Below are 17,738 nucleotides of genomic sequence, written 5' to 3' on the forward strand. Positions count from 1 at the left end.
CCCCTTCTCCCCCTGCCCCAAGTCCCTCCCAGCATCAGGGTCTTTTCCAGTGAGTCAACTCTTCCCATGAGGTGGCCAAAGTATTGGAGTTTCAGCTTCAGCTTCAGTCCTTCCAATGAACACCCAGGACTGATCTCCTTTAGGATGGACTGGTTGGATCTCCTTGCAGTCCAAGGGACTCTCAAGAGTCTTCTCCAACACCACAGTTCAAAAGCATCAATTCTTCGGCACTCAACTTTCTTCACAGTCCAACTCTCACATCCATACATGACTATTGGAAAACCCATAGCCTTGACTAGACAGACCTTTGTTGGCAATGTAATGTCTCTGCTTTTTAATATACTATCTAGGTTGGTCATAACTTTGCTTCCAAGGAGTAAGCGTCTTTTAATTTCATGGCTGCAATCACTGTCTGCAGTGATTTTGGAGCCCCCAAAAATAAAGTCTGACACTGTTTCTACTGTTTCCCCATCTATTTTCCATGAAGTGATGGGACCAGATGCCGTGATCTTAGTTTTCTGAATATTGAGCTTTAAGCCAACTTTTTCACTTTCCTCTTTCACTTTCATCAAGAGGCTTTTTAGTTCCTCTTCACTCTGCCATAAGGTTGGTGTCATCTGCCTATCTGAGGTTATTGATATTTCTCCCGGCAATCTTGATTCCATAATGGAGTACCACAAATTGAGGGGCCTAATATAACATTTATTAACTGGCAACTCTGGAGACCAGAGTCTGGAATCAAAGTATTGGCAAGGTTGGTTCCTTCTGAGGCTGCGCAGGAGACTCTGGACCAGGTTCCCCACCCAGTGCTCCGTGGCTTCCAGTGCTTCCATGGCTCCCGTGCTCCACGGCTTCTGGTGCTCCCACGGACCCCATGCTCTGTGGCTTCCACTGTGTTCGTAGCGTCTTCTCTCTGTGTATGTTTGTCTCCCGGTCTGATTTCACAAGGGCACCATTCATACTAGATCAGAGTCCGTCCTAGCAGTAGCAACTTGATCATCTGCAAAGACCCTATTTCCAAATAAAGTTGCATTTACCTGTGCTGAGGATTGGGACATTGACATTTTTGGAGGGTAGACACAATTCAGCCTGTAACTGGAGGGATATCAAAGAATTTGTGGATACATTTTAAAACTGTCATGCTATGCAGGGAGGGAGTGAGGAAGGCCCAAGCAGGTGCCCAGGGCAAGGGTGCCTGTGACACTTGCATGGGCGGTGTGGCCCACTGCAGGGGGATGGGGAGGCATGTTGGTGACTGAGCAGAGCGAGGTGACCCAGCAACAGGGAGCTGGCTGGGGGCGTGGCCTGAGAAGGGTGGGGCTGAATGACACCCCGCCCCCAACCTGGAGGCCCTGCTGCTCTGGCTCCTGCACCGGAAGGCACCCTCGCAGTGGCTGCCCCTTTCCCAGAATGACCCCCAAGCCAGGCCCGCCTGCAGCTGCTTCCCTGAGACCCTCATTGCCTGGGATGGGGTGGGGGGACCCTGGACCCCTCCTGACCTTGGCTGCTTCTCTGCAGAGCTGGCGACCCACGGGGACCTAGTGCAGGGTGCCGCCTGGAGCCGGGACGGAGCCCTGCTGGGCACAACCTGCAAGGTAAGGGTGGGCGGTGAGACGAGAAGGTGTCTGCCAGGGCCTGAGGCATGCCCAGCTCTGCCAGGGCCATCCCATCGCAGAGCCCAGGTCGCCCAGGTCGCCAGCAGTACCTGTCAGGCTCCGAGGTACTTGGGGGGCAGCAGAGAACTGAAGCCAGGGTGGGTGTTCCCCTCTGCTACCCTCACTCCTCCGGCTCATATTTGTCTCTCGAAGCCCCCGCCCCACTAAGGAAAGCCCCGCACTGGCCCTTGGGGGCTCCCGTCACCACCCTCAGCCAGCCCCTCCTGGCTGCTGGCCAGTTTGTGACCGTGGGGGAGGGTTGTGTCAGGCAGCATCCACAGCAGGGCACTGTGCCAGCCCCCCTCCCCCAGGCAGTCAGCAGGCCTCAGGGTCCTTGGTGACCTCAGGTCCTGTGCCCACCGGGGCCCGTGCTGGTGGGGGCGGCCAGTGTAGGTCCCGGGATCATGTAGATAAAAGGATAATTGTGACGCCTGACGGCGACCCAGGCTGTTAGAGGGACCAGAGGTGCTTTGAGTGGTTGGAGAGGCCAGGGAGGCCTGGTCTCCAACGGGAGGCTGGGAAGGGAGGGCTCCTGGTGTGGGGCTGGGGGTGCGGGCTGTGGCGGAGGGCAGAGCTGTGAGCCCACCGTCACGCTTGTTACTGTAGAAGCAGCTGGAAGGCAGCGGAGTGTTTAAAGGCAGACAGGGTGGGGGTGTGAGGGGAGCAGGTCTACACCGTGAGGCTCCCCGGCCACAGTGTGGACAGGGCATCTGGACAGTGCGGACAGGGGAAGGAAGGAGGGGTGTCCAAAGCCGAGGTGGAGCGACCTTCGCGGGAGGGAAGGAGGAGCCTGCCGCGCGGGGTGCGATGCAGACAAGGCACAGAGTACCCGAGAGGGCTGGGGTCATGAGGCCAGCTCCCGGGTCGCAGGCTGGAGGAGGGCCTGCCCCCGAGCCCATGGGGTCAGAGGCCCCCGGGACGTCCCAGGGATGCCCGCTGAGTCCAGGCTGAAGGTGGGGGCCTGTGTTCATGTGGCACCCGCAGAGGGACAGGAGGACTGACTGGGAGGGAAGGGGTGAGAGGAGGGACAGAACCTGCGAGGAGGCAGGGAGCCCCCGCCGGAGGGGAGGATGCGTCCGGGGAGGAGTCTGCGTGGAAGCAGCTGGCAGCGTACCCGGGACTCGAGTCTTGCACAACCTTCAGGAGCCTGTGGGGTGTCTTCTGCCTGAAGCCCCCCGTGAAGGAAGCTGGAGGCAAGGAAGGAGCCTGCACAGGCTCTTCTGGGAAGTGTGGCTCGGGCTTCCCAGGGACAGTGAGGTTGGGGCTACCCTGCTGAGGAGGGGACAGGTGTCCCAGGCAGAGGAACTGACCTAGACACAGTCCTGACAGATGCCGAGAGAGACACGGAGACAAGGAGGGAAGGGCATTGTCACAAAGTGTTTGCTTTTGATCACCCAAATACAGTATTTTGCTAAGTCAGTTCAGTCGTGTCCGACTCTTTAAGACCCCGTGGACTGTAGCCCGCCAGGCTCCTCTGCCCATGGGAGTCTCCAGGCAACAATACTGGAGTGGGTTGCCATTTCCTCCTCCAGGGGATCTTCCTGACCCAGGGATTGAACCTGCATTGGCAGGCGGCTTCTTTGCTACTAGCGCCACCTGGGAAGCCCAAGTATAGGGTTGAGTTGACCAAAACGTTTGTCTGGGTTTTTCCGTAGCATCTTTTTTTTTTTTCCCCCTTAGTATTTGTTTATTTATTTGGCTATGCTGGGTCTTAGTTGTGGCATGTGGGGTCTTTAGTTGGGGGCTGTGGACTCTAGTTCCCTGACCAGGGATCGAACCGAGGCCCCCTGCATTGGGACTATAGTCTTAGCCACTGGACCACCAGGAAAGTCTCTCTGTACATAGTCTACACATTACTCTACCCTATACTTTTTTGTCCAGTGTAATAAACTTTTTTTTTTCCAGCTTATCAAAAATTTAACAAATGTCACAGGAAACATTTTACCACATAGTTTCACAGTTTGCCTAGTGGAAGCTTGCTCTTAGAAGTGTGGATTACTTCCACTTCCAGTCACAGTGTTACAAGCTGTAACATTTGGATATATGTCTATAGAGGGTTGTTTCCCTGTGTTCTGTGACTTCCTTAGCCTGGAGCAGGGACAGACTTTTTCCGTGAAGAGCCTGGTAGTAGAGACTCCAGGTTCTGCAGGCCAGACTGTCTCCATCAGCGCCGCTTGGTAACAAAGCAGCAGCCGTGGGGAGTGCATATATGACGTGAGAGCTGCAGCCTCGTGGCCAGTCCAGCCTGTGGCCTCTGCCCCACGTCCCCTCGGCTCCAGGCCCCCACCCCAGCCCCAGGCAGGGTGTCTGGGGAGCAGGTGTCCAGGGGCTGGACATGGGTCATTTCCTGTGGAGCAGGCAGAGGTGCCAGCCCTCCCCAGAGCTCACAGCCCAGCTGGGCCTGGTGTGAACCAGACCCCAGTGTAGTTGGAGCCCCCAGGGGGTCATAAATGAGGCTGCAGAGGGATTAATTGGGAGGCAGGCGTGTCTCCCGGGGGTCCTGCCATGTTCAGAGGCAGCCAGTGAAGGCATGCGTCCATGAGGAGGGGAGGGTGGGCTGAGAGCAAGTGAGGATGTGTTTTGAAAGGCAGTAGGCATCCTGGCTGGGTGTCCAGTATGGGGGTGACCTGATCAGATGGCGCTGTGGGGGTGGGGTGATGGTGAGGACCACATCGGCCTGAGAGGAGGCAGAACGGTGAGGAATGACTCCCTGGGGAGGGCCTGCTGGAGCCCAGGAGAACCTGGAGAACCCGGGAAGGGGGACAAGAGCCTCTGGTCTGAGGATTGTGTGCAGAGGGCTCGGGGGCTGCATCATAACTGTTCCTGTTGAGACAAGGGGCTGGGCCCTGTCCCCACGCTGACCGTGTGCATGGCTGTGGGCGGTGGTGTGGGAGGGGTGACCACTGTGGGCCCTCAGCATCCAGGGCTGAAGGCCCTCACCACCCCGCCTGCGGCCAGGCAGCCCTGAGGTACCACCCCCGGTGCTGGGCTCCTGTCCATACTGGCCGCCTGCCTTGGGAGGGAAAGTGTAGAGAGAAGATCCATCTAGTCACAGAGCCCCACTTCCCTATTGGGTCCCAAGGTGATGTCTCCTTGCCTGCTGGTGTCTTCGTGGGGCGGATTAGTGGAGCATCCAGCTGCAAGTCCGGTGGAACTCTGACCCTCTGCACCCAGAGCCCAAAGGCACAGGGACAGGAAGCAGAGATTTCTGAAGGGCATCACCCAGGGTGGTGCCCAATGGAGGCCCTGCGGCCCCGCCCCCTCAGGTGCTCTGCCTGTGGGGCTGGCCCGCAGAAGCCGCTTCCTGCTCCCCTCCCAGCTGCTGCCGCCGCGGGAAGGGAAGGTGGCCGCTAGGGGGCGCGCTGGCCCCACAGATGGCTGGATGTGGCCAGCTAGGCCCCCTCTGCGGGGTGGGCTGAGCCCGTGAGCCCAGCCCTGCAGCCCCCACCGGCGCCACGCCAGCCCCCAGTGCCCTGTCTGAACCCTGGTCTGGACCTGACATTGGGATTGTACACTGCGTGGCCCAGCTCCCCAGGTGCCTCTGACCTCTGAGAATTGCTACCGTCACCCCCAGCCCACCCAGGTTTTTCCCAGGTCACGGAGCACGTGAGTGGTGAAGCTGACGTCCTAACCCTGGCCCTTTCGTCTCCACAGTGTGGGGAGTGGCCTTTGCTGCCAGGAGGCCTTCTCTCTTGCCTGTCACCTTTGAGATCAGTTCCTGCCACTGCTTGACCCACCCTCTGTCTGCCCTGTCTCTGTCCTCAGCCTCCGGTGGTTCTTTCCTGTCCCCTGCTGTCCTTTCTGTGTCTGCTGCTGTCTCTCTCTGTGTCTCTGTTTTTCCCCATCCTCTCTGTCTCTCACTGTTCTTTCTGCCTCTGTCCTGTGTCCTTCATTGGCCCCATCTGTCTAATCTCTGTCTCTAAGCAAACTTATCCCGAACCTGAGACTGTGGAGTGGATGGTGCCTCAGGGTTAATCCCTGGACTCTGCCCGGCGCCCCCCTGAGCAAGGGCGCAGTAAACTATAGCCGCAAGGCTTTGCCGGACGAGACCCGAGAACCCTGGGACCCTGCCAGGTGTCAGGAAGGCCTGGCTTTCGAGGACTGTCCAGACTGGGCCCCTGCCTTGTCCATCTGTGCATTTGCCCAGTCCCCCCCTTTTCTGCCATGCCCTCCCCGCAGGACCTTGTCTTCCCTGCATGCCACATGCCTGCAGACCCCCGTCTCCCCATCTTTGATCGTGCTCTGTCCCCTTCCTCGAATGCCTTTCCCTTTCCAGCCCAAGCGCCGCTTGTCCTTTGGGCTCAAGTCAGGTCTAGTTCCTCCCCAGAGTTACCTGTGATCCCCTCCGAGTGGCAGACACCAGCACTCTCTGCATCCCAGGCACCCAGGAGGGACGGGCAGGCAGGGCCGGGAGTCCAATAGCCCCCTCTATCCCCGCTCCATCTTGCATCAGTGAGGGGCGCTTGTTACAGTTAAACCACTGTTGCTACAGTAACTAAAGCCCACAGTTTACATTAGGGTTCACACCACGTACTTCCTGTGGGTTCCCACAAGTGCATGACGTCATGCGAGCCTCCTTACAACATCACGCAGGATAGTTTTGCTGCCCTAAGAAAGTGCCCCGTGCTTAACCCGTTCATGCCTGTCTGCCTCTTCCCAGACCCCCGGCAACCACTGATCTTTCTGCTGGCTCCATAAGATTCGACTTCTCCTGGATGTTGAGTGTCACACAGGTGGAATCATAGAATGTAGCCTTTCCAGATTGAGTCTTTTCACTTACTTAGTAATATGCATATATGTATGGGTCTTCCCTACCTTTTTGTGGACTGATAGCTATTTTTAAAATTTTGACATAAAAGTGCATATAAAGTTTTCTATAGTAGCCATTCTAAGTATAGAGTTCTAATATTAAGTATTTTACATTGTTCTGAAGTTGAAACTCTACACCCATTGAACAACTTCTTTTTGCCCCCTTTTCCAGCCCCTCGTAATCGTTTTACTTTCCATACCTAGGAATTTGGCTACTTTAAACACCTCATGTGAGTAGAATCACATGCTGTTTGTCTTCCTATAACTGACTTATTTCATTTAGCGTAATGCCCCTCAGTAGTGTTAGTTGCTCAGTCGTGTCCGACTCTTTGTGATCCCGTGGACTGTAGCCCACCAGGCTCCTCTGTCCATGGGATTCTTCAGGCAAGAAGACTGGAGTGGTTTGCCATTTCCTTCTCCAGGGTATCTTCCCAATCCAGGGACTGAACCCAGGTCTCCTGCATTGCAGGCAAATTCTTTACTCTGAGCCACCAGGGAAGCCCGTAATGTCCTTAAGCTTCATCTATATTATAGCATGTGACATAATTTCCTGTTTCAGACTGAATAATGTTTCATTGAATGCATTTTGTTTACCCATTCATCAATCACTGGACCCTTGGATTGCCTCTGGATCTTGGATATTGTCAATAATGCTGCTGTGAACATGGGTGTGCAGATATTTCTTTGTGACCCTGTTCTCTGTTCTTTTGGGTTTACACACACAAGTGGAATTGCTGATCATATGGTAATTCTATTTTTAATTTTTTGAGGAACTGCTCGACTGTTTTCCTTATAATCTGTACCATTTTATATTTCCACAAATAGCACATAAGGGTTCCAACTTTCCACATCCTCACCAACACTTGTTATATTCTGTGTTTTTTTAATTAATTAATTCATTTATTTTTGGCCACACCCAATGGTGTGTGGAACTTTCCCATCCAGGGGTCAAAGCCATGCCCCCTGCATTGGAAGGGTAGAGTCTTAAACACCCGACCACAAGGGAATTCCTATTCTGGGTTTTTTGACAGTAGCCATTCCATTGATGCGAGGTGCAAAATCTTAACCATGATTTTGATTTGCGTTTCTCTGAGGATTAATCATGTTCAACATCTTTTCACATGCTTGTTGGCCATTTGTGTTATCTTTGGAGAGATGTCTATTCAAGTCCTTCGCCCATTTTTAATTGGGTTGTTTGTTTGTTTTTGTTGTATGAGTTCTTTATATTGTCAAACACAAGGTCACCTAGGTTTTCTCACATGCTATCTTCTAGAGATTTTATAATAAAGGTTTGCATGCTAACGTTTAAGTCTATGACCCACTCCTAGATGATTTTTGTGAAAGACGTGAAGTCTGTGCCTAGACTGATTTCTTTGCATGTGGATACCCAGCTGCTCCAGTGCCGTGTGTTGAGAAGACTGTCTTTGCTCGTTTGTTGAAGACCAGCTGGCTGTAACTGAGGGGGTCTTTCTCTGTTCTGTGTTCTGTTCCGTTGATCTGTTTGTCTGTCCTTGTGTAGATCCACTGTCCTGATTGCCATAGCTTTAGGGTGTACTCCAGAGCAGCAGTCCTCCACCTTTGTTCTCCTCTTTTTCTGCTGTGTCGACCATTCTGAGTCTCTTGTCTGTCCACATAAAGTTCAGAGTCAGTGGGTTGATATTCACAAAATAACTCGTCGGGATTTTCATTGGGATCATATTGAATCTATACGTCAAGTCGGGAAGAACTGATATCTTGACAATACTGAGTGTTCGTGACTGTGAACGTGGACTAGCTCTCCGTTTAATTCTGTGATTTCTTTCATCAGAGTTTGGTAGTGTTGCTTGTGTACATCTCATACATGTTTTGTTAGATGTATAGCTAAGTATTTCCGGGTTTTTTTTGGGGGGGGGTTGCTGATATAAGCAGTATTGTTCTTCATTTCGAATTCCAGTTGTTCATCGCTGATTGTTTTTTGAAATAAGAAAATACGAACCGTGCTGATTGAAACAAAGGGGAGCCATGCTAAGATGTAAAAAGGAAAATCTGACCACCCCTCACCTGCCTCCACCCTGGTCCCAGTGTTAACACACGTCCCGTGCCTGTCAAGACCTTTCTCCTTACTCAGCACTCTTGCAAAACATACAGGAATGTGGTCAGACAAATGGGGGTTTTGTTTATTTTTAACCACAGTCAAATCATACCACCACGTATTACTAAGCATCTTCCCTTTTGCATTTAGCAGTTCATCACCGCCAAGCCTGTAAATAGTCGGTGGATATAGATTCTCTTCCCACCCCCCCCAGTTCTTTATGCATGTGTGTGTGTGTGTGTACACGTTCACACACACACATGCAGAGAGATTATTCCACAGAAATAAAGCTGTTTAAAACATGGACATTTTATTTTGGTATTTTTTTTTATTTTTCTGTCTGTTCCCATCCCCACCCTTGGGTATTCTGAACTAGTAACTGCATGCTGAGTGATGGATGGATGTGTAAGCTTGCCATCCTGGTTAGACGCCAGGTTCAGTGTAGAAATGATGTTGTCCTGTGAGCCCCTCTAGCCTGGACAGGCCCAGACACGTGTGGCAGCTGGGAACCTTGAGTTTTGGTTCTGGGCTTTGGTTTCTCTGTGACGGGGTCGTGGGATAGGACAGCTTCACGAGGTGGTTAGAGATCATACGCATAGTAGGTGCTCGGGAAATGTGAACCCTTGTCACTAGGTTCTCCGTCATGGGTGCCTGAGGCTGGCAAGGGGGCCTGCCCCCTGCTGTGAGGAGGAGGAGGAACCCGGACAGGAGAGGGGTTGTCTGGTGGGTTGATGCTTACCCTGTGTACTGCGGGGCAGGACCATCAGAGCCTGGGGTTGGGGGAAGCCGGCCTACCGGCCCCCAGAGACCCTCCCCGCCCTAACTGTGCTGTTTTCTCTTCTCGGCTTTTCCAGGACAAGCAGCTGCGGATCTTCGACCCCAGAGCAAAGCCCGAGGCCGCCCAGGTGAGTCGTGTGGGCAGCAGGGCTGGGTTGAGGCTGCAGCAGGCGTGGGCAGGGCAGCCGGCCTCTGGCACACAGGTTCTGCCACACCTGTGCCCTGGCCCAGGCCCAGCGGGCACATGGGGGTCACCTGGGCGGTGGTTCCCGCTGCTCAGGCTGTTTCTGGGAAGCATGTTGGGTCTTGGGAAGGTCCAGCTTTGACCACAGGGCAGGGCGCAGCCACGCTGCCCACAGACCTTCGGTGGAGCCATCCTGTGGCTTCAGGCAGCTAATTTGAGATGCCAAGTTCCTCTTCTTTGAGACCCTCATCCCCACCCAGCTTTCCTGGTACTGTCAGCAGAGGTTGGCCACAGAGGAGCCAAAGAGACCCAGCCCTCGCCCTCTGCACCCCTCCAGTCTCCCAGCCAGCGCTGGGGGGGCGTGCTCAACCCGTGGGCCCCGGGCCCTGAGTGTGTTTAGTCCATGTTGGGCTGTGCCCAGATGCGTGTGGCCCCTCAAGTTCCGAGCAGGGAGGCCGGGCCGCGGGTTCATGCTGCAGGCATCCAGCCACCAGGGACTCGTTCAGTCATTCAAGGGCAGCCCGCTGCCAGGCACGGAATGTTCCACAGTGAACAACACGGGGCAGTCGCTGGGGGCTTCTCTTGTGGGAGCGCCTTGATGCTTTCCCGGGGAGCTGGCTCGGGGCGGAGGCTGGAGTGATGCTGCAGGCAGCCTGGGGCGGGATGGGCTGGCCCACGAGCCCAAGTGAGGGGCCTGTCACCTGTGTCGTGGAGCCGTCGGGGTTATAAGGCAGAAGTGAGGTGCATGGCTTTACATTTTTCAAAGTTTTTCTAGAAGCTGAGGTGCTGTCTTTCCCGAGGAAGGTGCAGTACAGTTCAGGGTCCTGGCACCCTGGTGGGAAGAGCTCCCCCGAAAGGCCCAGGCCCAGCACAGATGCCTCAGCTCCGTATCTAGGACCTGTTCCCCGCCCGAGGTCGAGGCTGAGCCACCAGTCTAACTCCAAGCGGCAGTAGCCAGGGGGCTACATTCCCCTGACCCAGTACGTATGTGCGTACAGACACACACACACACACACACACACACACACACACACACACACACCCCCCTCCTTCACACAGCCAGCTGCAGCTCTTTGCCCAGGACAGGGCGGTCAGCTCCACCTCCAACTGGCCAGGCACCTAAAGGAAGCCCCATCCTGGCAGGTGAGCCAGGCCCAGCAGCAGTGGCTTTGGCCCCACCCGGCCGTGCTTCCACCCACAAGGCCAGCTCCTGGTCCTTTGGCCCCATCGCCCTGTGACTGGTGGGCCAGCCGTTTGAGCCTCGGGGCAGCCTCGGCAGGCCTCCCAGCAGCTTTCTGCGGCACACCTCCAGTGTTTGCCCGGAGAGAAGGGCCAGGCTCAGCTCGAGGAGAGAGACAGGCGTGCCGTCCGCTCGGCTTTCTCCGGTCGCCCTCTCCTCGCCAGGGTCCATGCAGGCCCCGGCGCCGGGCACCTCCATCCCAGCCCCAGCCAGGCAGCACCCCCGGCCCGTCCCCCAGCTGAGCGCTTTCCTCCCCTCCGTCCCCCGCAGCGAGGGGGAGGCGGGTGACGGCGCTGAGGTGGAGATGCGGTGGCCGCCGTCCAAGGGCTGCGAGTTCAGCGAGGCGGGGGAGCCCCCCTGAAGGGGGTTTCTGGGCCGAGCAGACCTGGGAAGAGCGTGGGTGGCTGCCGCCCCCTCCCCGCTCCTGGGCCGGTGCCTGTGCTTGGCCCCTCAGCCCGCGGGCGCGGGGGCAGCGGGGCCTGGAATGCCGCTCTCCACCCGGCCCTGCCCCCCGCTTCCGCCGGGGCATCTGGCCCGCACCTGGCTTCCATTAGGAAAACCGCTGTTGGCGGCCGGGTCGGCGTGAGCCGAGGGGCCAGCTCGGGGGGAGAAGCCTTCTGGGAGCACCTCCTCTCGGGACCCTCCTCACCCACCGCCCACCGGAGTGGGCACTGCCCTCCCTCCGGCCTCTGCCCTGTCCCCCCCGCACCCCAGGCTATCTCCACAGGCCGGGACTGGGGGGCTCCTCCCCCCACTGTCTCTTCTGGGCTTGGCCCCTGGCAACCGGAGCTTGGAGCAGGAGACGCTTGGGCAGCTCCCTCCTGCTCACGCCCCCAGCTTTGTTTTTTGGTTGCCTTTATGACGGATTACTGTGTCCCAGGCCCTTGGCATGCACAACCTCCTTCCACCCTCCTGAGCATCCTGTCAAGTCAGCCCACTGGTCATTTTTGTCCCCAGGGTCACAACAGCTCACGGCAGAGGCAGGTTCGGTCCATCTGACTCCGGAGCCCTGGGGGTCCAGAGCCCCTTCACTGTGCCAGGGCCCCAGGGGCCGGGGAGAGGGGGTGGCTGAGGCCCTGAAGCCACGGCTGTGCCAGGGAAGGTAGCCGCCGCGGTGAGGGGGCACCCAGGGATGAGGAAGCTTGGGTCAGCCGGTCTGGGCAAGAGCAGTCAGAGGACCCCTGGTGTGGACAGAGGTGGAGCTGTCTCAGGCAGGCCTGGGGGCCGGCATTGTGACTGAGGAGGGGCGCGGGTGGGTGATGGGGGGTGGGTCTCACCGCCGGAGGAGGTCCCCTCAGCCCAGACCAGCTCAGGGCTGCTCCTCCAGCCGCCCTGCCCCTCACAGGAAGCGTTGCCGTGGTGACAGAGAGGGGGGTTTGGCGGCACCGCAGCAGCTGGAATGCCGGGTATGCGCCAGCTCCTGGCGGCCCGAGCTGGGCAGGCGCTGCCTGGCTGCAGCCCTCCTGTTCTCTCCTTGGGGCCAGGTGTGGGGGAGATAGGGACAGAGGAGGGGGGACTCCTCTGCCTGCAGGACACCCAGCCATTTGTGAGAGGGGAGCCCCAGGGCTTGGCCCTCAGGCTTGGCTCACCGTCAGGGGCTCCCTGTGACAAGGCTGGGTCCACGCTGCCGCCTGCCCTCTGCCCCAGGAGAAGGAGAACCTGGGGATCACCAGGGGAGGCTCCTCCTCTCAAGTCCCACTGAGGTCAGCGGAGCACTTGGCAGGTTTGGAAATGAAAGTCACTTCGATCCTCTGGGATGGAGGCCTCTGCTAGTTGCTGGGGCTTCCTGTGGTCCCCGGGCAGGCTGAGCGGGTGTACCCACAGCAGGCGCCCTGGGTTCAGGCCGAGCTCCGACCTGGCCTCCGCTTCCTGGTGCTGTGCCCTCTGAGGCCCGAGGCGGGGATGGGGAGCCGCGGGGCGAGCCGGACTGGCCTGTCCACAGTGCCCTGCCCGTCGCCGCCTGCTTCCCCAGGGTGACAGCTGGACACCCAAGCTGCTTGGCGAGGGTGGCCGGCCTGCCGGGCAGCTCCTGGCCTAGGCACTGTTGCCTCTGGTCGGGCCTGTCCCCTCGCCGGCCCTCCGTCAGCTCCTTCTACGGAGAACAGGAGAGATGGTGGGTGGACGACTGCCCTGCTGGGTCGCTGGGGGCAGATGGCTTCCCCTGTCTGTGCCTGTGGTTTCTCCAGGCCTGAAATATGAAGGTGGGAGACACAGGCCAAGGAGCATTCCGTCCAAACCTGTGGCTCTGGAGGGAAAAGGCTCCCCCGCTGCCCACAGGCTCTGCAGGCCCTGGGCACCGCAGCCTCCTCCCCCTCGACCCCCCTGCCAGCCGTGCCGGCCTCCTGAGTCTCCCCCACCCTTCACAGATGCCGGTCCCCATACTGGCTCGTGCCCATTGATCCTTCATATCTTAACTCAAGTGTTACCTTAAACCCACTTTCCTCAGTTATACTCCATTGTGCTTCATGACCATGCTTCTGAAAAGCGCACATTGCCGTGTGCCGGACTCACCCCCAGACACTTCTGCAGCAGCAAATCCGTTACGGTGCTCAGGTCAGGAAACTGAGGCACACCCTGTTGGCAGCAGGGCTTTCCCCCAGCTAGTCTGACCCAAAGCTTGCGCCCTAACCTGCTGACGTCGTTACTTCTATTTGGTTCACGCGGGCCCTTCAGCCTGCGCATTACAAGTGTGAGGACCCTTTTCTGTTTCACTGTGTCCCCAGTGCCCAGTGTCACGTGTAGCTCAGATACTCACGTTACAAAAGAACAGATGAGTGAGCAGTCCTGCCTCACCCAGGACGTGACCGTCCATCTGAGACGTGTCCAGCCCCACCGCCAGCACCCAGCGCGGTGCCTGGCCAGGGAGAGGCTGTTGAGTGAACGAAGGGTGTGCAAAGCTGTGCAAGCCGCCTGCACTCCTCACACGGGATGTTTGCACACCGGTGAGAGGGCGAGAGAGCCCAAGTGACGCTGACGACTGACCCTGGGGTGCCGGTTTCAGAACTGACCCTCGCCCCGACCCCTCAGCCCCTCTTGCGTGAAGCGAGGGACATTGGGCCCCAGTTCTCAGGCTCCAGTCCTGACTTCCTGTGCCGACTCCCGCCGGGTGGGAAGGGAGCAGTGAGAAAAGCTCCTCGAACGACACGGAGCCATTTCCGACGGGCTCCCACGCTGGGGTCGGCCTCCGCGGGCTGGGGAGGGGGCGCCGGGCCAGCTCCCCTCAGCCGCCTCCCTCCCTCATTCATTCCCAAGGAGATCGTGGGAAGCCTGGAGGAAGCTGGCCACAGTTTGGGGTGAGCTATTTTTGGTAACAGGGTCTTTCGTCTCAGGCTCCAGGGGCCAGGGTGACTGGGAGGGAGCTGTTTGCATTTCCTCTGGCCCCCTCGGCTCCCCCCCACACACTGCCTGGGCCCCGGGGACAGGGCCGCCCGCGGTGTGAACCCGCCTCTCCTCCCTGGGCCCGGGAAGCCTGCCTATTGGCAGCCCCAGCACCACGGGAGGGCCATGCTCTGCCCCCTCCAGGGACTGTTCCCTACGCTGGGCACCAGGCCCTCTCCCCGGCCCCCTGGCAGTGTCAGGAGGCAGCAGTAATTCTTGTAATCCCCCGATTTGCACGCCGCTTTGTGGCAGGGCTGTTCCTATCACATGTGGTCTCAGTTGATCCTTGCGACAGTCCTGGGAAGCAGGCAGCCTGGGCCACGAGCCGGGAAAATAAAGTTCCAGGGTCCCAGAGCCCGAGGACGGTAACTGGCAGAGGTCGGTGACCAGCAGCTGAGTGCCCCCTCTGGGGCACCTGCAAGGGCAGGGACGTGCCACCGAACCGAGCCCCCTGGCCACGGCAGGAGGGGCCTTGGCAGGGCACAGGGCAGCCAGACAGAGAATAAGCCCGAGCTTGGTGGCCAGGTCGGGCCTCTGGGTGCGGAGCTGGCCCCAGCTGGCCGCTCCTGCCCTCTGAGGGGCCCTCAGGTGGGTGGACCCCGCAAGGAGGGCCCTGGGGCTCAATGCCATCTTTTCTTCCCCCAGAGCACGCCGGCCCATGAGAACAACAGGGATGGCCGGCTGGTGTGGACGGGCACCCAGGAGCACCTCGTGTCCACTGGCTTCAACCAGGTAGGGCTCCTCGTGGCCGAACTGGACATACACACCACGAGGGCGGGACAAGCCCCTCTGGGAGGCAGGGGCTGCGGCCGGCTCCAGGCCTGTCCATATACGGCCCTGCCCCGCGTGCAGCCGGGTCTCAGAGCCCCAGGGGACCGACGGCCGCTGAGAACTGGCAGATTCCATTTGCTATAGCTAAGCCTGACCCTGGGAACTGTGGTGAACACCCCCAGAGACCAGAGTCCACAGAGGGACCCACCCCCTTGTCACCTATGGGTTCTTAAAGGGGCAGGACATGAAAATCCAAATCCTCCCTCCCTGGCGTGCCTCACACCGCCCCCCCCCCCGCAGTGACTGCCCTCCAAGCTCTGCTCTGGGGCAAGTGCCCCTGTACCAGCCCATGTCCTTGGCCCCGGGGTTTCTGGATGGGCCCTTCTGAGCCCCTCTCTGCCCCTCGTTGCAGATGCGAGAGCGTGAAGTCAAGCTCTGGGACACCCGGCTCTTCTCCGGTGCCCTTACCTCCCTCACCCTGGACACCTCTCCCAGGTAGGAGTGGCCGGAGCGTCGGGTCGGCTGGTGGCTGTCGAGGCCCCGTGATGTGTACAAATGCGCGCCGCTGGTTGGGGGCGGGCTTCTGCACGGGGCTTGTGCTGCTGTGTTTTGGCCTTTGGGAGGAGACTGTGACTCGGCAGGTGGGGGACAAGGGACATGGGGATGCGCTCGATTTTGCTGTGAGCACTCTGATGGGGCTGAGGACTGGGACACCGAGGCTCTGATCGAGAGGTGGACATGGGGTTACGTGGGGGCTGGAGGCAGGCCTTGGACCCGCAGGCTCAGTGAGACCCCAGCCCAGGCCCCACGCTGTTGTTGGTAGTCCTGGGCCGGTCGGGGGTGCGAGCAGTCACTTGATCCTCCCACCCTCCTGCAAGTGCGTGCAAGAGGGTTTACAGTGGCGTCCACGGGGTCCTGGCCAAGCCAGCTCGGTGCCAGGACTGCCTGGGCCTGAGGAAGCCGGCTGGGGGAGGAGGAGGTGGAACCTGGCCCACGAGCTCTGACTCAGGGCAGCTTGCTGAACCCACTACCCAGGCAGGGACCCGCAGAGGTCAGAACCAGGTCGGGGCCTTGGTCCTTGGATGTCCATCCAGCCCCCTTCCTCTTCCATTTTACAGCTGGGGAAACTGAGTCACAAAGGGCGCAGTGCTCCACCCAAGCTCCGGGAGCAGGGAGGGCTGTGAGGGGCAGGCTGAGTGCCCGAGGAGCTCCTGCCAGGGTGGCCCTGCTGAGAGTCCCAGGGAACGGGAGACGGTCGGGGGGCAGGGACCCTCCACTCACGTCCTCTCTCACAGCACAGGGAGAGGACAGGGGGCTGGAAAGGCCCGTTTGCAGATAGGGGGGCGAGGGTGAGTGAGGTCCCCCACCATCCTTTTCAGCGCACAGTGGGCATGAGGCCTCTGCCTGCTCTTGGCCGTGGGGATCCCAGGGGGTACTACCAGGACCCCCTCCCTGCACGGGAGGACTCAGGGCTCCCAGGCCTCCTGGCTTCGTGTCCAGCAGCCCCTCCCCCAGCCCTGATGCTGCACCAGTATCTCATCCCCCAGGCCTCCCCAGGCCAGACACCCCCTTCCCTGTGGGCCCCCCAGCAGAGGGAGGGGACTGGCTCAGCCTGGACAAGGGAGTCAGCGCTGACCATCAAGGGCTCCTCACCCACCACTTCCTGCCTTCTAGACTCCGCCCCTGATCTGTGCTGGTTACCCACCCCCACCCCGCGGAGCAGCCCCCGCCCAGCCCCAGCGTGGCCCCTGGGGGAGTTAACGATGCCCAGACCCCATGGTGCCACTGGCCAAGGCTGACCCTGTAATTATAGCAGTTAAGAATAGCCTCGCAGGCCAGCGAGGCCTGGAATTTCTCAAATCACTCCCAGATGGGCGGCCAGGCCAGTGTCCCGCCCCCTTCATCCCCCAGTCCTGGCCGCTGCCCCACTGGGCCCACGCCCTTGGCAGAAGAGCTGGGACTCTCCAGCCCTCTGCAAAGCCGGTGGACGCCAAGGCTACATGCCAGCCTCCAGGCCAGCCTGAGAGCTGGTGGCCCCCTACCCCCAGGCTCCCCAGAAGCCAGAACCCCACCGGGGCCCCCTGGGGCATCGGGGGCTGCTGACGGGGCTGAAGCTGGGAATCATGCAGGGTGTCAGCTGCGGGCGCCACCTAGGCCTCCACCGCACCCGCTCAGGTTATATTGCAGATTTCCCACCTTCATTTGGGTAGGACGGTGAGAACTACGGAAGGCCAGGGAGGGGTCAGGCACATGCCCCTCCCTGCCCCCTCCCAGGGAGGACCCAGGGCCCCACCCTCCCAGGGGTCTCTGTCTCTGCTCCCACCTGTGCCCTTCCCCGGGGGCGGCAGGTCCTATCCCTAAGGCTGGGCCCAGGCAGACAGCCACCCCGACTTCTGTGCAGGGTGGAGGCTGGGGTTACCGTCGGGGCTGACCGAGCAGCTCGCACTCTGGCCCTGCAGAGGCAGAAACCCCACCTGTCCTGGGTGCCCTGCCCCTGGGCTGGGCGAACAGTCAGCAGTTACCCGCCCCGGGTGAAGGCGAATGGAGGTTTTTCTCCAGATGTTACCAATGCATAAAAGCTGAAGCCAGAGAAATCGATCCTCTGTTGAGGTCACCCTGGGAGCCAGCATAGGGGTGGAGGCTGGGAGTGTGCTCTGGCCAGAGGTACCCGCCCCACATCCCAGCGTGTTCCCTGGAGGCCTGGAGCTTCTGCAGCCCCTCCCGGCTCCTGGAGGCAGGAGGCTGACCACCCCTCGAGGGCCAGGGAGCAGGTGTCAGCTCCTGTGACGGGCAGCCCGGTAGCCTTTCCTTAGAGGAATTGAAGAGCCCATGTAGCCCCAGAGTCTTGAGGAC

The 17,738-nt window shown here is 59.1% G+C and overlaps 1 protein-coding gene across 2 annotated transcripts in view; it reads left to right on the top strand.

Moving 5' to 3' along the window:
- LOC122433328 (coronin-7) overlaps window positions 1–17,738 on the top strand; it is a 61,571-nt gene that overhangs the window by 18,360 nt on the left and 25,473 nt on the right. For both annotated transcript variants that reach the window (XM_043456156.1, XM_043456157.1), the window contains 4 exons: window positions 1,519–1,595; window positions 9,390–9,440; window positions 14,760–14,846; window positions 15,298–15,380. In XM_043456156.1, coding sequence (XP_043312091.1) covers window positions 1,519–1,595; window positions 9,390–9,440; window positions 14,760–14,846; window positions 15,298–15,380 — 298 coding nt within the window. The remainder of the gene's footprint in view (window positions 1–1,518; window positions 1,596–9,389; window positions 9,441–14,759; window positions 14,847–15,297; window positions 15,381–17,738) is intronic.

The sequence above is a fragment of the Cervus canadensis genome, chromosome 32 (assembly GCF_019320065.1).
Source record: "Cervus canadensis isolate Bull #8, Minnesota chromosome 32, ASM1932006v1, whole genome shotgun sequence".
NCBI classification, from domain to species: domain Eukaryota; kingdom Metazoa; phylum Chordata; class Mammalia; order Artiodactyla; family Cervidae; genus Cervus; species Cervus canadensis.